The 25,265-nt window shown below is 39.8% G+C and overlaps 1 protein-coding gene across 1 annotated transcript in view; it reads left to right on the top strand.

Annotated features, from left to right (window-relative positions):
* LOC120920442 (inositol-trisphosphate 3-kinase A-like) overlaps positions 1-25,265 on the top strand; it is a 128,393-nt gene that overhangs the window by 91,612 nt on the left and 11,516 nt on the right. Inside the window, exons 3-5 of the mRNA XM_040332539.1 lie at positions 4,974-5,187; positions 17,145-17,349; positions 23,989-24,090. Coding sequence (XP_040188473.1) covers positions 4,974-5,187; positions 17,145-17,349; positions 23,989-24,090 — 521 coding nt within the window. The remainder of the gene's footprint in view (positions 1-4,973; positions 5,188-17,144; positions 17,350-23,988; positions 24,091-25,265) is intronic.

The following is a 25,265-nucleotide window of genomic DNA, read 5'->3' as shown; positions in this document are numbered from 1 at the left end:
TTGTGAATACTGTACTTGCCTCTCTATATTACGTTGGCGTAGTGCATATGAGATGCGCTACGCCCGCTCAAAAATACGCCGCGGTACGTGAATCTAGCCCATAGTTTTTCCAGTGAATAAACCATAATAAACCCCAGCCTATTCATGGGCTGAAGGTGATAAAAATCCCAGCTGGCATTACTCAGCCTGTTTTCAGTGACATTGTTATAACTATTTTGCCACATTTCTCATCTGTGAGGGATCTTAATATGTCATTTAAGATTAGCTAGAAATAAACTAGTTCTGTCCGAGTGATCCATCAAATTGTACAAAACATTGTGATTCTCTTAATGTTTTTTCTTGGTTGTTGTGGAATTTGCTTCTCATTTCAGACAAGACACGCTTGTTACCAGTTCCATTGTTTTGTTCTATGCCTACATTTAGGTTTGGGGGTTTAATACACATAAAATGGCATTAGGAAGCACCTGGCATTTCATATTTGTAACCTTGGCTAGTGGTTAATGATTTACTTTCTGCTACAAATCTTGCTTCGGAAACCAAGCAATTAATCTACCCCAAGCCATTGAATACAGGAACAAACAATCTGATTCAAATCCGTGACATTAAAAAGAACGATATACTTGACCTTTTTTATAAGGACAGGACACAATTTATTACAACTGCATATATTTTATTGAAGAATATGATTGCTGAAAAGAGTGCTCTCTGCTTTCATGCCCCCTTTTGTACCAATGTGCCAAAATCTCCCACACTGGCAAACTTGTTTGTGTGGCACCACCAACCTGACATCACCAACCTTACAGGGCACCTTACTACAACAATGATGGGAATTCTCCATAGCTCCAAGGTGCACGTACTTTGGTGGCATTGAGACAGTTTTCATCTCCAGCAGGTGTGGAATTTATCCCCTACACTCCAGCAAAGTGGTCAGAGTTTAGAGGTGGTTGGAAACTGTTTTGAACACGTTGATAATGTAGGTATAAGACACATTCCACACGAGGCGGACTCCGTCGCTGTCCGTTTTCATCAGATCTCATCCCATCCACCATGGACGGATTGGGGACATATCCCCATACGTCTGTTTTTAGCGGATCGGGTCGGATGCCAGCGGACATGTCTCCGCTGACATCCGACGCTCCATAGAGATGCATGGAGCGGCCGTTCAGGTCCGCTGTCAAAACTGACAGGCGGAACCTGAACGTGTGAAAGGGGCCTAAGACAGGCATATCAGACTCCCAAAAGGGAGATTTTGTTTTACATTTTTAACTTTGTTTTGTTACATTTTGATTTTTTATATATTTATGTATTGTTTGCGATGTGTATGAAATGTTTATTTTACATATACAGTGCCTTGAAACTGCCCCTTAAACTTTTCCACATGTTACAACCAAAAATGTTAATGTATTTTATTGGGATCTTATATGATTGAACAACACAAAGTGGCATAATTGTGAAGTGGAAGAAAAATGGTAAATGGTTTTCAATTTTTTTACAAATGAATATGTGAAAAGTGTACATTTGTATTCAGCCCCTCCTGAGTCAATACTTTGTAGAACCACCTTTCTCTGCCATTACAGCTGCAAGTCTTTTTGGGAATGTCTCTACCAGCTTTGCACATCTAGAGAGTGAAACTTTTGCCCATTCTTTGCAAAATATAGCAAGCTCTGTCAGATTGGATGGAGAGCGCCTGTGAACAGCTAGTTTCAAGTCTTGCCACAGATTCTCAATTGAATTTAGGTCTGGACTTTGGTTGTGCTAATTCTAACACATCAATATGCTTTGCTCTAAACCATTCCATTGTAGCTTTGGCTGTATGTTTAGGGTCATTGTCCTGCTGGAAGGTGAACTTCTGCCCCACTCAAGTCTTTTGCAGACTCTAATAGCCAGATTCAGAAAGAGTTAGGCCGGCGTATCAGTAGATACGCCGACCTAACTCAGAATCTGCGCAGTTTGAAAAAAACGTCAGGTCGAACCCCATTAACATAAAACACGTCCCCTCAGCTAAATTTAAATTAGGCGCAATAACGCCCGCCCAGTTTACGCTACGCCGCCGTAACTTAGCAGGCAAGTACTTTGAGAATCATGTACTTGCCTCGCTAACTTACGGCGGCGTAGTGTAAACAAGCTACGCTACGCTGACGCAAAGTTTAAAAGCTAAATTAATAAAAAATGGTGCCCCAGCTAGATAAAAAAAAGCAGCTTTGACTGCAATACTCTGCTTCTCTTTGGTTCTTTTCCTGTGCGTTTATTTTTTATGACCTTATTCCTCAGGGTTGCATGATGCCCAATATAAGCATTGCATACGTGGGGGGGGGGGGGTAAAGCCCAGGGTTAGACTTAACAGTTGGGGAGCACAGCTGGGTCCTCAAGGCTTTACTCTCTCATGGGAGTGCTGAATAAGATAATGATCTCAGTAATCAGGACTATTCTTTGTGTGACTGAATGATTCTGCACACAGCATCTCTGCCCACCCCTCCCCTCTGCCTCACATTCACAGAAGCCTTTGCATTTTGTGAATGGATTTGCATAATAAAAAGCACTCTGTTTTTGGCAGGAGGAGGGGAGTGGCGGGCACAGTGGCTGCATGCAACTCTGCAGCTGAAGTAGCTGAAAGCAGAGGGTTCGGCATCTGAGTTCTGGAAGTTTAGTGATGGCTATCCTCCCAGGGGTTTCATAAAACTGTCGGATGTAAATGAAAGTGATAAGTCCACAACGTGGCATGCACCTTGTTGTACTTCATTACTAGTAATGCAGCACATTTTACGAAGTGGTCGAATTCCTGGAGTTCAGCTTAAAAACGAAATTTCCTTTTTAATGCTAAAATATCTCCAAAATTGAATTTGAATGTTGTCTCACACAGCTCACCCTCCTGCTGCGTCTGCAAATCACCTTGTGAGCTGCAGCAAACTTACAAAGTTCACTTTGAATGATTTTCTTGAAGACTAAGAAAATGTCTTTCTCAGATTCTTCAGCCCATTCTTCTGGGTATATATTAGCTGCAAGTGCTGATCAAAACTGTATAAGGTACTGTGAAAATGTTTTAGGCAGGTGTAAAAGATGCTGTAAATTGAGAATATTTTATGAACTAGAAGTGTTAATAGTTTATTTGAATTGGTTAGCAAAATAGAAAGTAAATGAACAGAAGAGAAATCCAAATCAGATTATTAATTGGTAGCATCAGTTCTTCTAGGTATACTTACACACAGTTTTTGAAAGAACTAAGCAGGTAGGTTGTTTAAACATCTGGTTTCCTCAATGCTGAGAAATACAGGCATGTACTTGTACATCATGCCAAGCAGGACAATCACCCCAAACATACAGCCCATGTCATTAAAGAGGAAGGGAAGTATTCATCTTTAACTGTACCTACAGGTAAGCCTATAATAAGGCTTACCTGTTGGTACTGTAAAAATCTCTTAAACCTGCACCGTTTAGGAGATATTCACAATTTACGCTGCTGCCGACGTCATTGGCGCATTCGCACTGAAGAAACATGTGACGTCATTGTGCTGGAGACCGCAAAACTCGGAAGTAACTCTGGGAAAGATTTTGGTCCAGTCAGCGTGTGTGTGCCGGCGCCGATTCAGGGCATTGTTCTAAAAAAAGTATTTTATAATGCGTTGGTATGTGATGCATACTAGCTCATTATGCCTTTGTCTTGCAGGGTTTTTTTTTTTTTTTGAGCTTTACAACCTCTTTAAGAACCATCATCAGCTTGAAAAGGAACAAGGAGGCCTGGAAGTGATGGTTTAGCCCCCACAGAGCCCTGATCTCAACACGGAGTCTGTCTGGGATTACATGCATCTGTCCCCTGCTGCTTCTAAGGCCCCGTACACACGAGAGGATCTATCCGCTGGAATTTATCCGCGGATCACTTTCAGCAGATAGATCCGCTGGTGTGTACAACCCAGCGGATATTTATCCGCGGATATTTTTCGGGCCGATGGATTTCCAGCGGATCAAAATTTCTTAGCATGCGTTGTAATGATTCGACGCATGCGTGGAAGTCCTTATATTACAGCGTCGCGCACGTCGCCGCGTCATCATCGCGGCGACGGCGCGACACGTCACCGCGGAGGGAATTCCGCGCGGATTTTGATCTCATGGTTAGTACAACCATGAGATCAAAATCCCCCAGAGGATTTATCCGCGGAAACAGTCCCCTCGTGTGTACTAGGCCTAAGACTTAGAACTGAGCGATCCAAGACCACTGATCACTCTGTCCTTAGTCTTCACTCACTGATGCACCAGGCTGTGGAGCAGGAGGGTGAGCCGGCTGCCGGAATCGGGGTGGATCCCAACTCTAAAGTTGGGATCTTTTCTTAGCCTGGACCAGATGAGTGACTTCAGTCGACAACTGACTTTAGCCCACTGTCAGCTGAAAACAGGTCACAGGAGAGCAGAATGAACTGCACTCTTGTGATCCCCAGGAGAAGAACAGCCAGAATAGCTTTGGCTATATTTCTCCTTTTAATAAGGGTCACTCTTTCCTATCTTAGACATTTTGGGGGGCATGCAGGAGTGCCCAGGCACCTTCACATACCAAGACGTGCATTGGTATTTTTCAAGGGGAAATCAAGACAAAAGTAAACATTTTCGGGGGACTGTTTAGGCACAATAATACTGCTATTTTTTCCTTATAATAGCAAATCTATCTTTTTTGAGTTCAGGTCCACTTTTAGGAGTTGGAAGTGGAACACATAGACCTACAACCAATGCTGCTATCATTTGACAAACCAATGTTGCAAAAGCACTGCATTGTCGTAAAAATCTGCCTCCTCCTGCTACTTGCTGTGTAGGGCGAGAGAGATGGATCGCTCACCACAACATACTGTAAGGCGATTTAAATGTTTCTTGTTGGTTGATAATAATAGGCACTTTGTAAAGATGGTAAACCATGTAAAATACATGTGTCATTACATCTAGTATTTGTGATGTCCAAATAACGCTTTATTTTAAATATTCTCTCCTAGGGAGCTTCAAAGCAGCCGCCGGGGGGACCATTTTAAAACGTTATTCTGAAAATGAGAAGAATTGCTTTGAGCTGCTGATGAATGACATTCTGGCCTCCTGTGTTCCCACCTACCATGGAGTGACGGAGAGAGACGAAGAAAGTTACATTCAGTTAGATGACCTTCTCAACAGCTTTGATGAGCCGTGTGTTATGGACTGTAAAATGGGGATCAGGTGGGAGCCTATTAATGCATTTTTCACTTCTGCTTGCTGACTGTTCTTGACGCATGTTTGGCTAATTTGTTATTTGTGTATTTATCAACTTCTCTACCGTATCCGCTTTCTGCCCACACAATGACATTTTATAGACTTGTGTGTGAATAGCAGAGTCACTGAATATTGTAAAGCAAGGCCACAAATAATCCACTTTATACATGATTGCCATAGTAAGTACAGTTAAGGGAAGACGATTATGATTATGACTCATTGAGGTCTCTTCTACAAAGATATAATGTACCTACATGACAAAAGTTTCTTCATTGTACAATTTTCCATTATTCATACCATCCAAGTTGATGTGCAGCATTACTTTTCAAAGTATATTTTTTTTCAGTGATGATACATCTCATGACTGAACAGCACAGAGTCTTGGATTTTATCCCAGTAAGGATGCTAACTTTTTTCAGGGGAGGGGGCATAATTTTAAGGTCACCATTTCTCCGCCCCTTTTTGACAATGTCATGAAGGGGAGGGACATTCTATATCACATAAAACGCAGACCAGGGTCCCCCATAGAGATCCCCTTAAGAGCATGCCAGGGTAGGTCCCCCATAGAATAGACCACTCTTTACTTTGTCCTCCTACTCTTACCTTTTGTTCACCACTCCGCATTACATAGTGGGCACTGTAAATTACACATTGGGCACACCACATTACATATGGGTACACCACACCACATGACATGGGGGCACAACACATTACACAGAAAGCACACTACTCCGCATTACATGGTGGGCACCTTGCAGCACATGACATGGTGGGCACAGCACATTACACAGAGGGCACTCTACTCTGCATTACATGGTGGGCACTGTACAGCACAGCAGAGGACATAGTGGACACAGCACATTACAGGGAGGGCACACCACTCCACATTACATGGTGGGCACTGCACATGGTAGGCACAATACATCACATGTTGGTCACTGCACATGGTGGACACAATACATCATATGGTGGTCACTGCACATGGTGGGCACAATACATCACGTGGTATGTCTAATCTAATGGTACAGGTGTCAAGTATTATTAACTTTCCTGACTGCTGATTCCAGATAAGAGTTTACTAAATAGTGGGTATTAAAGAGAACTTGTTACTTGGCATAGCTAAGATTCTCATCCAAAGCTGAAAGCTACCATTACCTGCCGTACAGAATTGATGGTAAGGTACCAGCACCACTTCCAGGAGTTGGCCAGTGGCAGTACAGTATGGGGTATAACTGTTATCCTGGTAAGTAATCGGTGAGATTGTTTCATATGATTGTCTGGGTGGACCCAACGTTGGTTGTGGTTACTACTGGTGATCTTGCAAGTCAGATTAAAGTAGTAAAAAATAAAAAAAGATAAAATTAAGAGCCTGTTAAAAGATAAAATAACCCTTTTGGTGATAAAATTACCCACTTTGTAAAACCTAATATTTGTAGCCCTAAGTGGCGCCTACTGGATATCTTTGACTATATAACCCTTTGTGCCGCACAAAAACAATTTTTGAGGATACTCCTCTAATATGCTAGGAAATCCAAAGTGCTTCAATGGATACACACAGAGCCCCTTTAATATAATTTTATAGAAAAATCCATTAAACTTTACCCATGTATAAATTATGAATAGCTGAGGTCATTGGCTATTCAGTCACTTGGCTTGATGTCATGTACTAGACAGTCTAGCATTGTATAATGTGTAGGCCTGTCACCATTAGGCATGTCTAGCAATATTTCCATGCCCCACATACAGTGTTTCATACCGACTGGTCCCAATAAGACACCACATTTGCCGCTTGTATTTTCTCTGGTGAGCCCTAGGTACCTAGCCTGACTCTGTTTATAATGATTATATATATATCATGCAAGTAGTTTAAGCACTTAAGCCCCCGGACCATTTTGCAGCTAAAGGACCAGGCCACTTTTTGCGATTTGGCACTGCGTCGCTTTAACTGACAATTGTGCGACGTGGCTTCCAAACAAAATTTACGACCTTTTTTTTCCCCACAAATAGAGCTTTCTTTTGGTGGTATTTGATCACCACTGCGGTTTAATTTTTTTTGCGCTATAAACAAAAATAGAGCGACAATTTTGAAAAAAAAACAGTATTTTTTACTTTTTTCTATAATAAATATCCCCAAAAAAAAAAAAAAATATATATATATATATATATATATATATATATATATATATATATATATATAAAATCCTCAGTTTAGGCCGATACATACTCTTCTACATATTTTTGGTTAAAAAAAATCGCAATAGGCGTTTATTGATCAGTTTGCGCAAAGTTATAGCGTTTACAAAATAGGGGATAGTTTATATGCATTTTTATTTTAATTGTTTGTTTTTTTTTACTAGTAATGGCGGTGATCAGTGATTTTTTTCAAGACTGCAACATTATGGCGGACACATCGGAAACTTTTGACACATTTTTGGGACCATTGTCATTTTCACAGCAATCAGTGCTATACAAATGCACTGGTTACTGTGAAAATTACACCGGCAGTGAAGGGGTTAACCACTAGGCGGCGCTGTAGGGGTTAAATGTTCCCTGCAGAGGGTTTCTTACTGTAGGGGGGGGGGTGGGCTCTGTGTCACGAGTACATGAAGCCGAGCTCAGTGTCATTGCCACTAGGCAGAGCAAGTAGATGCTTGTTTACACAAGCATCTCCCCGCTCCATACCTCCTTCACGGGGATGGCGGCAGGGTCGCGAACGTGCCGCCAGTGGCGTGCGCGACCACACGGACAGGCATTTAAAGGGGACGTGTACAGGTACGTTGATATGCCTGTCCGTGCCATTCTGCCGACGTGTATATATACAGGGGCTGGTCCTTAAGTGGTTAAACGTACTTAGCCTGGGTGTAGTAGGATCACACCTATAATTTACCCAACCATAAAATTCACATTCAAGACCAAACAGGAACAAATAGCAAAAGCCTTTATCAAGCTGACACCTGCAATTAAGAATTAACTTTGATTGCAACAATATGGAAAACGTAGATACTTCCTTTGTTGACATAACTTTTATTACATGTGATAGGGCCGGTTTCCCTATCTCACTCCTCATAACTTGCAAAGTAGAATGCTAGACTGACTGTTAACTTTTTTCTCTGACGTTTACTTTTATATAGGGAATCCCTTGTTAATAAATACTAGCTATGGTAAATAAACCAAAGAACTATGGGTAAGTTAGTGAAGATATATCATGTAATGCACTTTCACAGTCCCTGATGGTCTGGAATTATCATAATATTACAATCGTGTATAATAACAATGTAATAATATAATGTAATCATCATCATAATTCTCATTGACTGTACTGGCTGTAATCGCATTCTGTTTAAAGTGTTAATACATGTAAAAGTGGTATTTTATAGGTTGATCAAGGTAGGCTGAGTCGGCCCTTGATTTCCTATAGGCCCATTCATGTCAGGCTGCGTTGCAGTAAAACAGCCACTGGAATGGCCTTATTGAAGACATACAATTTTTATTTTTTATAGGCCTTCAAGAAGGAGAAATTGGTCTTGCCCTATTTTTTTTTCACTATAACACACTTGGTACATTGTGATTCATTGCTGTGTGTTCTGTTGCATGTTCTAAAGATGTGTTGGAGTGACAGTTACAATGAATAGAGTGTTGTCTATCTTTATCACCAGTGGGCCTTGTTGAAATATACTTGCATTGCAGTTATATTGATTGCTCTAGAGTAGGAGTCTCCAAACTTCCAAAACCTCAGTGGGAGTAAACATTGCCCCATTTGGTATTAGATGGAGGAATAATGCCCTATGGTTGGTATCATTCAGAGGAAAAATGCCCCATTATTGATGTCAATGGGAGAAAATGCGCCCCATTGTTGATGTCCGTTGGTAGAATTGTGTCTTGTATCAGTAGGAGGAATAGTGCTCAAAGGGCTGGATACAGGCAAGCAAAGGGCCGCAGCTGGCCCCAAGGACACAGTTTGGAGACCAATGTTCTAGATATTTGTTTATGTTTAGACCATAATGTATATGAGGTAAAATCATACAATGTGTGTAAATTTCTCAAAACATGCTATTTACACTTTATCTCAAATATTCATAGTCCTATGCCTTGTACACACGATCGGTCAATCCGATGAGAACGGTCTGATGGATTTTTCCATCAGTTAACCGATGAAGCTGACTGATGGTCAGTCGTGCCTACACACCATTAGTTAAAAAACCGATCGTGTCAGAACGCGGTCACGTAAACTACGTACGGCGGCACTATAAAGGGGAAGTTCAAATCCAATGGCGCCACCCTTGGGGCTGCTTTAGCTGATTTTGTATTAGTAAAATACGATTTGCGCTTTTCTGTCTGTTACAGTGTGATGAATGTGCTATCTCCATAACGAACGCTAGTTTTACCAGAACGAGTGCTACCGTCCCCAAATTTAGTCTGAGCATGCGTGGATTTTTAACCGATGGACGTGCCTACAAACGATTGTTTTTTTTTCTATCGATTAGGTATCCATCGGTTAATTTTAAAACAAGTTTCAAATTTTTTAACCGATGGATAAATAACTGATGGGGCCTACACACGATCGGTTTGGTCTGATGAAAACGGTCCATCAGACCGTTCTCATCGGATTGACCGATCGTGTGTACACGGCATTAATGTTATTAGGGCTCCTTGTTGCAAGCTGATATATCTTTTAGTAGTTTTGTTAAATTCAACTGGACTTGTTCTCTAATGTTGCAGATGTTGCAGGACCTGAATCACCTGCTGATGGCACTGTGGTTGCCAGAGTTCTGGTGGCCACCAATGAGTGTCACCCAACAACCAGCAGATCCCAGTAATAGGTCCCACCTGATGCTGGCTGATGAAGTTATATAACCCCTCCCTTGGTTTGCATATTTGCTTTAGTATTTTACCTATTGGCCAGATACCTGCTTGCCAATTTTTCTTGATCCTGATTCCTGTCGTGATTCTGTACCTTGCATGTCTTCTGCTCCCCTTGTCCCTGATCCCGTTCCTAGTTCCCCCTTTGTGCTTGTTACTTGGACATCCTTCCAGAACAACACCCTCCCCCTAGGGCACGTATCTGGCACACTCCGTGATTACTGTGTCCTACCGATCACAGCGACCCTTTACCACGTGATCAGCTGTGTCCAATCACATGGTCAGAAGAGGAGAGCCGGTAACTGACAATTCTGATGGAACATTTACACTGATATCCGGGCACTGATCATCAGTGCAGCCCAATCAGTGCCTCCTCATCAATGCTCATCAGTGCAGCCCCATCAGTGCCCCCTTCTTCAGTGCCCATCAGTGCAGCCTCATCAGTGCACATCAGTAAAGGACAAAAATATTTATTTTCAAAATTGTATAACAGAAACTAAGAAGAATTTTTTTTTCAAACTTTTTGGTATTTTTTGGTTTATTTAGCAAAAAATTTCAGTGGTGATTAAATAACACCAAAATAAAGCTCTCTATCTCAAACACATGATACAAGTTTAATTTGGGTACAGTGTTGCATGACCACACAATTGTCATTTAAAGTGTGGCAGCATGGAAAGCTGAAAATTGGACAGGAAGGGGTAAAGGTGCCCAGTATCGAAGTTGTTACTCAGAAGAAATTTAAGCTGTTTATCTTCAAAGTAGCACTGGGTCAGAATAAAACCTGCCCCTTACCGCTTCGTAACTCTTTATTTGTTGGGCATCTAAATGAAAATTCGCTTTATCTCCAGTGATAAATCTGTTGCAGACCTATGTATACCTGCCACAGTTTGCAGCCCATGATTACAAGGCACAAAGGTGCACTTTGCACAATTTTCCTGACTACCTCAAGTGATTTTTCAGTATGTAGCTGTTGATGTTTTGATTATTCACAATGGTGGTATTTTAGCATACGTATAACTGGAAGTCGGCATATCTGGCATAATTGTCACATTGTATTCGGTGTACCCTGTGTACAGAGAAAAAGTAGATGTGAAACAATAGCTGCAACATCCCTTTTATAGTAAAGAAGTTTATTATTTAGAAAGAGAAGTGCATGGGGAAGGTTACCATTGTTCAGAATGTTATGAAAGGGTGACCTTTGTCGAGGAATATCCGGTCAGGTAATTGGCACTTTTTTTTCTGAAGATAAGCATTTTTATACTGACTTTAAGATGTGGGTGTAAAGTGTACATAGTTGCATCTGTTATATTTGTAATTGTTTTTAGTAATGATCAAATAATTTATTTGTTCATAAATAATTCAAAGAAATAGTAAAATGTCCAATACAGCATTAAACACATTACATAAGCAGAGGGTGTCATAAGGGAAGTTCTGACTGTCAATTTGAACATGTTGCGAGCAATACTGCTTAAAATGGTTGTAAAACCTTCACACATACCTAGTGAAATGACTGGCCTCAGGTGATACACAGAGACAAAATAAATCCTTCGACATAAGTTTTACCTGTTTGTCTAAAGCCGTATTACCCTTACATTCATTAAAAGTGCAGAATCTACCCAGAACCTCTCGGCTCAGAAAAGCAGGGGGCAGGGAGCTGAAGTTACATCAGTTAGAAGAGCTTTAAGAGCTGATTGGAGGGAAGGGACAACCCCCCCCCCCCACCTGCACACAGGCACAAAGTTGAAGCTGTAAATTGGCTGGAGACCCCTCCCCTGTCACAATTTTTCTCTTGGTGTCAGGAAAACTCAAATTCATTCTTTAAAAAAAGAGAAATGAGGCAGCGGACAGAAATTACACTTAGTGCTCTGGATTAAAACAAGTACACACTATAGAGAGATATGCTTTGTTCATAATTCATGTCTGATGTTTACACCCATGTTAAGACTACCTGATTTCAGCAATTCAGCTGCATGCTGCATTGTCCTTGCCTATAGGTAGCAAGTTGAGATAATTGCATTACTAACTTAGTCTCCAAATACCAACCTACCCATTCTCTCTGTTCCTCCCAAGACCTCCTGCTCATCACTTCCTCCCAAGACCTCCTGCTCTCTAGCTGTTAGATTTTGAATTTATTACTATTTTATGTGATAAACGTTTCTGGAATCACTAGTTAAACATGTTAATTTTGAAGGTTGCTGAGGACAGACGAAGGTCAGTTGCTGCACATTACATCTATTCTTGAAGTTCTACGTCAAGACAATGGGTGGAGATAGTGGGTGTTACGTTTGTGACAGTAGCCTCATCACCTCCCTTGGAGCTATTCTAAAAGTAAAAAATGCTTAGCTTGGCTTTAAGAACAGTATAAGAATCCATGTGGTTTGAGTAGCTAGGTAGGAACTATTCCAGCAGAAAGATGTACCATCGAATTCCTCCTCCTGAATTACCATGTTGCCATGTGTTACCAGCTGTAATTATGTAAGCACTGTATTTTGCTTGTCTATCTTGAAGAATAAACTTTGTACTTTTGAAGGAAGCCTGAGTCTTGAATATTGGGAACGGAATGCCTGGAAGAAGACTATTGACATAACACATGACACGTGTCAAGAATGTCCCCTTTTCCACGTTCTTCATTGTCGAGCCAGCCACATTGGTCATTTTTTTCCCCTAAAAACTTGACAAAAGGGGGAGATGAAGAGACGAGATGAAAACTTTCATGATTTATCAAGTCTTGGGAAAAAACGATCAAAAGAACCTAGAAACAAAGAGGCGTTTGTGTTCCATCAGACGACAGAAGGCTCAAAAACACAAGGGTGAGTTTTTACGCTGTCTTCTCACCTGTAGATCGCTTGTAGCCTTACAAGCAGAAGAGAAAATAAAAATAAGACTTACAAGGCTTACGAGGTCGATTGATCAGCCATCTGGACAGAATGCTTCAAGATATCATGGAAAATCCAGCGAAGACTTTCTGGTTGTGATGAAAAGCATAAACGTTTACGTACGTGAAGATTTCTGCCAAGAAGCTCCTAAAAAAGGTGAGAATGTCTCACAGAAGAAGTGTTGAAATAGGATCTAAGGCTTCACGTTATTTATAAAGGCCACTATTGATGCACCAGGCAGATGTATTCTTTGGGTGAGCTAATATGAAAGTCCGATTTTGATGTTTTGGACGGTCCAAGAATACACTAAACATTATACATTCCTTTCGCATACACAAAAAGGAGAAAGACATTTTTACGCATGCATCTTTACATTTTGTTTACCTAAACATTACATGAACATTAACACGAGTCAAAGGAACAAAGCAAGAGCTACAAGAAGACTATTCTTCAAAGAAAAAGATAAGGACATAATTCTTCCAAGAAAAAGCAACGAAAAAAAGCAACAAAGACAAAGCAAGGAACGAAAGAAACTAACAACAAAGTTAAAGGACATTGTTCATCTCTTGTTTTTTTAAGTGTACACAAGACAATCATTCTAAACAAGGGGTAAATATGTATGTTTATATAAGTAGATAACATGGGATGTTCAAGATCTCAAAGTTCAGAAGTATATCCCTGTAATATCGGGAATTTATATATTCCATATGTATAGCAGTAGTAGGGTAATTAATTAATGCCAGCGTGTAAAGAAGTTATTTAATAAGGAAACTAAGTTTAATGCTGCATGTAAATGTTTATGAATATTTTAGCCCTTAATAGGAAGATGTGTTATTACATGTGGTCATTCAAAGCACACACATGGGGCAAAACAGAGTTTTAAGGAAAAACTATTGATTAAGATTGTGTAAAGAACTGTGTAAAATTCAGATAATGGAAAACAACAAGGTATTTAGTATTTAACAAAAATCCTACAGATTTGGTTGCAGGAAATAATAAGTTAAGGATTGAGCAATTTTTACAAAAGATTCCAAACTTGGATTTGGTTATTAAATAAAAGTAGTAGATTGTTCTAATTTACTTAAGTTTACCCAGGAAAAATATTAAAAATCTAATCTAATCTAAAAATTAGCAAAAAATGTAGGAAAAAAAAACTATTGTTAAAAGTTTTTGTAATTGAGTATTTCTGATAAGAGTAAAGACTTTTGGTTGGAGGAATTTTCTCTGGAAAAAGGCCAATCGCAGTGGGCAGGAACCAATCTGAGTTTCGTTAGATTGTCCTCTAAACTATTTTTTGTCATTACTATAATCAAGAAACGTCATATTATAACGTAATGTACATGATTTTTAGCTGATGTACAAACCAAATATGTTTAAAAAATGGTTAAAAAGGTTAAAAATTATAAAAACGATAAATGAGTCTGTTACCGAATTGTATAATGAATGGGATACAAGGCATGGTAGCTAAGATTGACAGTAACAGATCATTCTCTGGGAGTGTGACATGTAAATGAATGTACTATTAACAGAGAAAAGCAGATGGTCAAGTTACACAGCCTGGTCAGTCATGCCATGACAGTTTTTCACTTCTATGGATCAAAACACATGTTAGTGTTTAAATCTTTCAGAAATCAGAAATAAAGGTTCATGGATGAGGAAAATATATTTAAAAAGGTATTACTAACTAAAGTAATTGTTTTGAAAAAACACGTGGGTTTTGCACCATTTGTTTTCAAAATATATTGTTTTACTCTAAAAGTGTTATTTTAGGGAAAACATGAGGTTCAGTATACGCAGCTTTGGCTAAGCTTTCTCTAGTGACAACTGGATGTTAAAAAGAAAGGTAGTTGAAGTAGGATATAAAATGATGAGGCTAAAATGATGCAGTGTGATAAAGCCACAGTTGTGCAAGTTAATCATGCAAAAGTTACTTTCTCAATTTTTTAGTGCACATTTATTGGGAAGGAATTTTGTGCTTTTATAAATGGATCCATGTATTGGCACAATAGAACTTTCTGTATATTTGTCTACACTGAAAGATAACCTTTAGCAGTCAGAGTGACAGAGCCTATGTGGTTCAGTCAATCATACTGTATGATTGGTTCAGAAAAATAAGTGTACTTCAACATGATCAGGTGTCTTTCAGAAATAAAATATTTAGGAAAGCCCAACCTAAATGAATGCAAAATTAAAGCAATTATAAGTGAAAGTGTGGTAAAAGAAAAATACAATAATCTGGTAAGATTTTTACTTTTACAACATTTAAGTTAGTCACAGGATAAGAGGGGGACAATGAAAATGTTGTCTTAGTTAGAATCAGTACAGACTGATAATGGGGATAAAATTCATTGTAAAAATAAATGATTCCAAAAATAATGGATAGAGTTATTTTTAAATGAAAATATTTATTTTTGCATATCCAAGTACCTGATTGATTTACTGACAAATTGATTAATTGATTTTTTGTTTAAGCTAATGAAAAATTCTGAACTACTCATTATTAGAGCATTTTGTCATCAAACTTCTGAATATTGTTTTATTTGTTTATAGAGCAATTCAAAAGGGAAACAGTAACCTGATACTACAAAGTATTGAGAGATTTGGCAATCTATGTAGATTGATTATATTAGATTTTTCACCTGCTAAAGGAGGATACAAGGATATTTTTTCCTTTTAGTTAATTTTTTGATAAATTAATTGAGGTATTTCTAGAAAAATGAATATATTTTTAACGAAAGCCAAGTTGTGAACTTTGTCATATTCCATTGGGGTTGGATTTTAAACCATGGAATCCGATAATGATTTTTTTTCATTTTTATAGGACAGGTGATGAAGGACATGTATGCAATTTTAGTTATTTGATAAAGTTGTTATGTTTCTTATCATCTTTAGTACCCAGATATAATAGAATGCATCAATAGTATTTTAAAGTCTAAATAGGGTAAGATGATTCTAGAAAAGGTAAATACTAGGTGACTTATTTACCTGTTATATTTTTTTCATTTAAAAACTCTTCTAAACATAGGGTTTGTTATTTTTTTTGAGTTAATGACAGGATGAAGAATGTCTGTTCTTCTATGTCTTTTGAGATTAGCATACATAGTTATTTGCAATATGTTGTATAGGACAAAGTACAGGTATAGGAATTTCAGAAATTTGTTCACAAAACATGGCTAGGCCTTTACTAAATTTAAATATAAATTATGTTTTAAATAAGATTTCTACTTCTTATGAGTATGTTTCAAAATGTATTCCAGTAGATAAAGTTATGGTTAAGAATTATAGATCTGAAGGTACCAGGGATACCAATAGAAATGCCAACTGAAATATCAATTGGTGTTTTAATTAGGAAGGTTATTTTTTACATTTTTTTGGATTCTTCCATGACCATGAAACAAGCACAACTAAACTTCTATTTGTTATTACTCCTATTTTTTTCAAAATAAGTTTTTGATTATGTTATGAAGGATTATCATTTTCGGATGAACTTCAATGATTTATTCATATGAACTTATATCAAAAGCGACATATTGATCGGTCGATCATTATGTGAGGGGGAGTTGGGATGTAATACAGAAATTGTTTTAAATATGAAAAAAAAGATTGTTGACTATGTTGACATTGAAATTTGATACTTTCTCCTACACAATGTGCAACTGACCTTTTCCACATTCTTTACTAGCTCCCTCATCACTTCCTCCCATGCTCGCTGCCAGGACTTTTCCCAAGCCTCTACTATCCTATTTAACTCCCTACCCGAATCTGCCTGACTATGTCCTACTTTGTTTCCTTTTAGACGATCCCTGAAAACCCTCCATTTCAAAGAAAGCCTTATCTGCCTCCACCCAACTGTACTTTTACTTTCTCCATCAGATAATCCCCCACAGTTATTACCTTTTGTATCACTTGACTCTCCCTCCTAGATTGTAAGCTCTAATGAGCAGGGCCCTCCGATTCCTCCTTTATTGAATTGTATTTTAACTGTATTGTCTGCCCTCATGTTATAAAGCGCTGTGCAAACTGTTGGCACTATATAAATCCTGTATAATAACAATAATTACTTTTTGCCAGGTTTGACAGGTGCTCAATGGGTCTACATAAATTTACATACTAGCACAAGTCATGTTTTCCACATACCCAGTTAACAGCAGAGAAAAGTAAAACATATTGTTTCTATGTTTCCTGCAGGACATATTTGGAAGAAGAGTTGACGAAAGCCCGTGGAAAACCAAAGCTAAGAAAGGATATGTATAAAAAAATGATTGAGGTGGATACTCATGCCCCCACAGAGGAGGAGAAAACCCAACAAGGTGTGACTAAACCCAGATACATGCAGTGGAGAGAGACTATCAGCTCAACGTCCACCTTGGGCTTTCGGATTGAAGGAATAAAGGTCAGACTGTCCAGAAAACACAACTGTATTTGTTTGCCTTATTTTCTCAATAGAGATCACATGTGCAAAACTTAGTATTACACATTCATTGATCATACAGTACTTCCCTGAAGGAAAGCCGTTTGCGAAAGATAATTTCAGTATGATCAGAATCTTAGAGTATAAAAAAAATATATATATATATATATATATTTTCCCATTTGGAGTTAATTTTTCCCCAAATAAATGGCCATGGGAGATCCAACGATATTTTTTTACTCTGTGATTTCAGGCAAATAGTATAATACTTAATTTAAAAGATTCTCTTTTGGGTCACAAGGGTACGTTTACCAATATTCTTCTGCGGCCCAGAGTCAGGTGTTAGTGGGCCATTGCCGGCTTTATGTTGACGGGGCAGATCCACACCAAGTTCAGGAAGGATACTGAACAATATTGTTGGGATCCACTTGGTTGCCTTACTGACAGCCTTTAAGGGCATGACTTTGAGCCAGTGTTAGCTGCCCCACCCACTCTCCATCCATTATAATAGTCATGGCTGTTGGACCTGATTGGACTACAGGTACCTTAACACTGCCCTAAGAGATATTGTAGAAGAACCTAGCTTGCGATTGAGCTTTTATGCCATTGTGGTGGGCATGAACATATTTGTAAAGGATCATCAACACTAAGAAGAACAGAGTCTAAAAATTAGCATATGTGGTCAGATTAACTCAGGTCACAAAACATTTGAGAATCACATATACAGTAGACCCAGGGCAACTTTCAGTTGTGTTCAACTGTACTGTAAATAACGATTGCTTTATATAAATCGGCTACTCACAAAAAAAAAAAACACACCTCCACATAGGAACTTTAGTCATACAGTACTGTGCAAAAGTTTTAGGCAGGTGTAAAGAAATGCCGTAATGTAAGAATGCTTTCAAAAATATATTTTTTGATTGTTTATTTTTATCAATTTTCAAAACGCAAAGTGAGCAAACAGAAGAAAAATCAAAATCAAATCAATATTTGGTTTGACTACCCTTTGTCTTCAAACCAGCATCAATTCTTTCACTTGCGCATTTTGTACCCTTGCGCAAAGTCAGGGATTTTGTAGGATTTTAGTCAGTTGTATGATTAACAAATTATACCAAGCAGGTGCTAATGATCATCAGTTTCACATTCATTAACAGAAACATCTGTGTAGGAGGCTTAGAACTGGAACAGCCAAACTTTGCTACTAAGGTGAGGTTGTAGAAGTTTCATGTTAAAAGTCATACACTATGGCAAGACATCAGCAAGGTCAAAGATTTCAAAGCCGACTGTGGTTTAATTATGTGATGTTCAAGCTCTGAAGAAGCGCTTTGAAGAAGCACAAAAAACGGCAACATTGAGAACTGTAGATAGTGATTGGCCAAGGAAACTTAATGCAGCAAAGGAAAGACACTTTATGCTTACTTTCCTTACTTCCACTGCCGGGAGAAGTCTGGCCAGAAGTGCTGTTGATGGAAAAACTGCAGACAAAAAACCATACCTCCGCATTGGAACTGGGGTGCAGAAAAAATGGCAGTAGTTGCTCTATATTGATGAGTCAAAATGTGAAATATTTGGCTGTAGCAGGAGGCAGTTTGTTCCCAGAAGAGCTGGAAAGTGGTACTATGAGTGGCTGCAGGCGCAACAGTGAAGCATGGTGGAGGTTCATTACAAGTTTAGGGCTGCATTTCTGCAAATGGAGATGGAGATTTGATAAGGATCAATGGTGTCCTCAATGCTGAGCAATACTGAGCAATACAGGCAGATTTCCATCATGTCATACCATCAGGGAGGAGTGTGATTTGGCCCCAAATGTATTCTGCAGCAGCTTAACAGCCCCTAACATACAATCAATATCATTAGGAACTATCTGCAGTGTAAAGAAGTACAAGGAGTCCTGAAAGTGATGGTTTGGCCCCCAAAAAGCCCTGATCTCAACATCAAGTCTGTCTGGGATTACGTGAAGAGACAGAAGGATTTGAGGCTGCCTACATCCACAGAAGATCTGTGCTTAGTTCTCCAAGATGTTTGGAACAACCTACCTGCCGTGTTCCTTTTAAAAACTGTGTGCAAGTAAATCTAGAAGAATTAATGCTGTTTTGAACGCAAAGAGTGGTCACACCAAATATTGATTCGATTTGGATTTCTCTTCTGTACATTTATTTTCCATTTTGGTAATTGGTAAAAATATTATTTTTTTAACACTTCTATTTCTGTAAGCATTCTTGGTTTATGGCATAGTTTAAGCCATGCAATGAGTCGTTTCAGATTATACTCAAATGTGCCGCCCATACTTGAGCCTCAGGAAAACACCACCACGGCTTATTAGCGCTTTGTATCTGCTATTTATGTTTCTGATGAGCTGTTCTGTTTTATTGCTTTCTTTTTGGAAATGTCAGCTTTTGTTTTAGACGTCATTGGCAATTTAAAAGGTCGGCCAAATCAAAGCTAATGTCAGTTTATGGGTTTAGCGTGGTGGCCTGAATCCATCTACTGTCTTTGTATATCTGTATATTACACTGCAAAGCCAGCCAAGCCACATCTTTCTTTCTTTTCTTTTTTCTATTGTGTAATTATGATGGATAACACTACTGACCAATATAACTATGTGGGGGAGGTGGACCACCCTTTGAAGCGATCAGGGATTGTTAAACTTGCATCCTAAAGCAGCCCCAGGTTCAGCATAGTACTGATATCAGGATTAAATGGAAAAATTGATGATGGACTTTGAAGGTATCACAGTAACAATGTTAATAAAATGATGTCAACTTTTGATTAGGGTCATTTTGGGTAGTTTCTGTTGTGATTATGTTATTAAAAGAGTACCGTATTTTCCGGCGTATAAGATGACTTTTTAACCCCTTAAAATCTTCTTAAAAGTCGGGGGTCGTCTTATACGCCGGTAACCTAACATTCCCTTACCTTATCCTAAGACATGCAGAATCGCGGCCGTCCATTTTTCAAAGCCGCGCCTCCTACTTCTTCTGTTCCGTGATAGGCGGAACACTCAGCTTCTCAGGAGACACTGTGATTCTGCATGTCTTAGGATAAGGTAAGGGATCTTCAAGACACAGTCAGGCATGTCATAGGGTAACAGCGAATCTAGCATGTAATGGGGCACAGTGAGTCTGGCATGTAATGGGGCACAGTGAGTCTGGCATGTAATGGGGCACAGTGAGTCTGGCATGTAATGGGGCACAGTGAGCCTGGCATGTAATGGGGCACAGTGAGTCTGGCATGTAATGGGGCACAGTGAGTCTGGCATGTAATGGGGCATAGTGAGTCTGGCATGTAATGGGGCACAGTGAGTCTGGCATGTAATGGGGCACAGTGAGTCTAGCATGTAATGGGGCACAGTGAGTCTGGCGTGTAATGGGGCACAGTGAGGCATGTAGTGGCACAGTCTGGCATGTAATGGTGGCACCGTGAGGCAAGGCATGACTAGTAGGAATGGGGGTAGTCTTATATGGCGAGTATATCCCAAAACCAACATTTTAGCTGGAAAATTAGGGGGTCGTCTTATACGCCCAGTCGTCTTATACGCCGGCAAATACGGTAAATACAGTTGACTGATAATAAATGGCTTCAGCCAAACACTAACCATGAGTGAAAGAAGAGTTTTTGTGTTATTCATATTCTCTGCCAGGGTATGTAAACTTATGATCAACTGTATGTAATAAAGATAATTTTATTTTATTAACATTGTTACTGTGGTGCCTTCCTTTAAAGTCCTCAAATCATCAATTTTTCCATTTAATCTTAAAACCTTATCGGGATGTGGAATTTCTTTACTGTCCCTGTATCCTCAGTACTACTCTGTGATGATACAATTACATTTTCTTAGTACTGATATCAGATTGGTCTTAAAACGTATGTGTAGGCTTTGCTGTGTGCCTGTGTTGTTTTGCTGCAGCCTGTTCAATATATTTATGTACTGGCAAGTTCATGGACTGTTTAATTTTTCCTAATTAAAGCGGAGCTCCGCCGTTTAAAAAATAGTAAAAGCCAGCAGTTACAAATACTGCAGCTGCTGACTATTAATATATGGACACTTACCTGTCCTGGAGTCCAGCTACGTCTGCAGCAAAGGACGAGCAATCGCTCATCTATCTGCTGCCCCCACCGCCATTCTCGGTGAGGGAATCAGGTAGTGAAGCGTTCCGGCTTCACTGCTCGATTCCCTACGGCGCATACACGAGTCGCGCAGTGCCGTCCTCACTGGTCCCCGCTGTGTTTTGGGAGCCAAGTGTTTCCCAGAACACAACGGGCGGGGGCGGGAAGTGACGGACTACATGCAGAATCCCTGCAGAGAGGACTCCCAGAAGTGGATGCAAATACCGGTCTTAGAAAGGTATCTGCATCCCCCTCCCTCTAAAAGGTGTCAAATGTGACACCGGAGGGGGGAGGGTTTCCGATGAGCGGAAGTTCCACTTTAGGGTGGAGCTCCGCTTTAACGTGTACGTAAACCCCAACAATGATCTTCTCTTTTGGTCTGCTAAATATACCATTTTGTTCTATTTGGTCATTAATTGCAACACAATACCTATTGTCCCTGCCAAAAATCCTGTGAACTGATAACTTTGTGCATGAGGAGGCGTTAACCACTTAGGACCCGGACCAAAATGCAGCTAAAGGACCTTGCCCCTTTTTGCGATTCGGCACTGCGTCGCTTTAACTGACAATTGCGTGGTCGTGCGACGTGGCTCCCAAACAAAATTGGCGTCCTTTTTTTCCCACAAATAGAGCTTTCTTTTGGTGGTATTTGATCACCTCTGCGGTGTTTATTTTTTGCGCTATAAACAAAAATAGAGCGACAATTTTGAAAAAAAATCTATATTTTTTACTTTTTGCTATAATAAATATCCCCCAAAAATATATAAAAAAATAGTTTTTTTCCTCAGTTTAGGCCGATACGTATTCTTCTACCTATTTTTGGTGAAAAAAATCGCAATAAGCGTTTATCGGTTGGTTTGCGCAAAATGTATAGTGTTTACAAAATAGGGGATCGTTTTATTGCATTTTTATTAATTATTTTTTTACTACTAATGGCGGCAATCAGCGATTTTTTTCGTGACTGCGACATTATGGCGGACACTTTGGACAATTTTGACACATTTTTGGGACCATTGTCATTTTCACAGCAAAAAATTCATTTAAAATGCATTGTTTACTGTGAAAATGACAATTGCAGTTAACCACAGGGGGCGCTGATGGGGTTATGTGTGACCTCAAGTGTGTTTACATCTGTAGGGGGGTGTGGCTGAGGGTCTGACATCATCGATTGTGTCCCCCTATAAAAGGGATCACACGATCGATGACGCCGCCACAGTGAAGAACGGGGAAGCCGTGTTTACACATGGCTCTCCCCGTTCTTCAGCTCCGGGGACCGATCGCGGGACTCCAGCGAGTCGCGCGGTCACGGAGCTTCAGGCCGGGTCGCGCGCGCTCGCGACACCACCTGTGATTAGGCTCAATGACTTTGACTGACAGCAGCAGAAGCCAATGGCGCCCACTGTCTGTCTTAGCCAACCAGGAGGGAGAGTCCTGAGCAGCAGAGTCTCTTGTGCAACTTTGCTGGATCAAGATGGGCTCAGGTAAGTATGAGGGCGGCTGCTGCACATAGAAGGTTTTATATCTTAATGCATAAAAAAAAATGGCACGGCTGGGCTTAAAGGACAACGTACCTATACGTTGATATGCCCAGCCGTGCCATTTTTTTTTATGCATTAAGATATAAAACCTTCTATGTGCAGCAGCCGCCCTCATACTTACCTGAGCCCATCTTGATCCAGCAAAGTTGCACAAGAGACTCTGCTGCTCAGGACTCTCCCTCCTGGTTGGCTAAGACAGACAGTGGGCGCCATTGGCTTCTGCTGCTGTCAGTCAAAGTCATTGAGCCTAATCACAGGGGAGAGAGGGGGTGGAGACGGCTCCGTGTCTGAATGGAATGGATGGAGCAGTGACTCGGCTCGGGTGCCCCCATAGCAAGATGATTGCTGTGGAGGCAGGAGGAAAGGGCCAGGAGTGCCAACAAGGGACCCGAGAAGAGGAGGATCTGGGCTGCTCTGTGCAAAACCATTTCACAGAGCATGCAAGTATAACATGTTTGTTATTTTTAAACAAAAAAAGCCAAGACTCTAGTATCGCTTTAAGGAAATGATTGGGGGGGGATGAAGAGAGATCTGTGTATTTTGTAATCCATCAAAAGTTAGCAGGGCTGTCACCATGTACTTAGGATTTTAAAGTGGAAAATATACCATATTGTCCGCTCAAACAGGAAAGTAGGAGCACAATATATACTGTATATGTATAATTTTTTATTTTATTTTTTTATTGGTTGAATTCAATTCTTTTTTCAGACAGATGAACTATGAAGTATGTTTTTTTATTATTTATGATTATTAATATTATTTTACATTTGACATACACCTAAAAAAAACTGCATGCTGTGAAGTTGATAGTCATCTGAGCTGCATAAATCTGTTGTCAGGTCCCGCAGTTTTAGAGTCACTATGACTTTAAGGTACATCTTTTGTCTTGGCAGATTTGCTCATCACCCGCAGTGCTGTACATTTTGAAGTAATGAGAAAGTCGAATTTATCTGAAAACATTTATTTTCTTCTGCAGAAAGGTGATGGGACATGCAATACAAACTTCAAGACCACAAAATCAAGAGACCAAATCCATAAAGCTTTTTTTGGATTTATTGATGGCAACAAAGTCATACTGGTAAGTTACCTTGTTAAACAGCTTAACCGCTTCCCGACCGCCGCACAAACTTATACGTCGACAGAATGGCACGGCTGGGCAAATGGGCATATATATATATATATACGGCCCCTTTAATTTGCCGGCATGTGGTCGCGCGCGAGCTCCATGACCGTGCCCGCGGGACCCGTGGTCTCGATGTCTGCCGGTCACCTGCGATCGGGTTACAGAGCTGAAGAACGGGGAGATGTCAGTGTAAACACATCTCCCCGTTCTTCCTAGCGACATGTCACTGATCGTCTGTTCCCTGTCATCAGCAATCAGTGACTTGTCACTCGTAGCTACGCCCCCTAACAGTTAGAATCACTCCCTAGGACACACTTAGGCCATTCAGCGCCCCCTACAGGTTAACCCATTCACTGTAATTTTTACCTTAATCAGTGCATTTTTATAGCACTGATCGCTGTAAAAATGACAATGGTCCCAAAAATGTGTGAAAAGTGTCCAATCTGTCCGCCATAATGCTGCAGTACTAGTAAAAAAAAAAAAAAAATATGAATAAAAATGCCATAAAACTATCCTCTATTTTGTAGACGCTATAACTATTATAATTAATAAACGCTGACCTGTTCCGCTGTTATCAGCCTGATAACTCCTGACAAATTCTTGGACACATCAGATAAAAGCAGCCTGACATTTCTTTCCGGGAGTTTGCTATAAATTGATTAGCAGGGAGCTGGCCCTGTTACAAAACACCTCTGAGAGTCTCTGCCTATGATGAAAGGGGGTGTGTGCCTTTCCTCCAATCAGCAATTTTAGCTATCTTGGCTGTATGCCCAGACATCACACTCAGTGTTAAACAGGAAGACAAAATCTCCTAACACTATCTAAACTTTCTAAGCAGCATATAAATGTGAAGACAGCAGATATGCATGTAAAACCTATGTAGGGAGATTTGGTTCATCCCTGTGTATCATCTGAGGCTGTTCACTTCACCGGGTGTATGGAGGGTTTACATCCACTTTAAGTTCACTGCACAGGAAGTTACAAACAAGTTACATACATAGTTGCATAGTAAGGTTGAAAAAAGACACCAGTCCACTCAGTGGTGTATGAGTGTACATGTGTTTATGTCAATAATAAATTGTATATCCCTGTACGTTGTGATTGTTACAGTGCCCATATAATAGTTTTTT

This window comes from Rana temporaria, chromosome 13 (genome assembly GCF_905171775.1).
Source record: "Rana temporaria chromosome 13, aRanTem1.1, whole genome shotgun sequence".
Classification (NCBI taxonomy): domain Eukaryota; kingdom Metazoa; phylum Chordata; class Amphibia; order Anura; family Ranidae; genus Rana; species Rana temporaria.
Note: the sequence above shows the minus strand (reverse complement) of the source record. Positions and strands in the feature narration are given on the sequence as shown.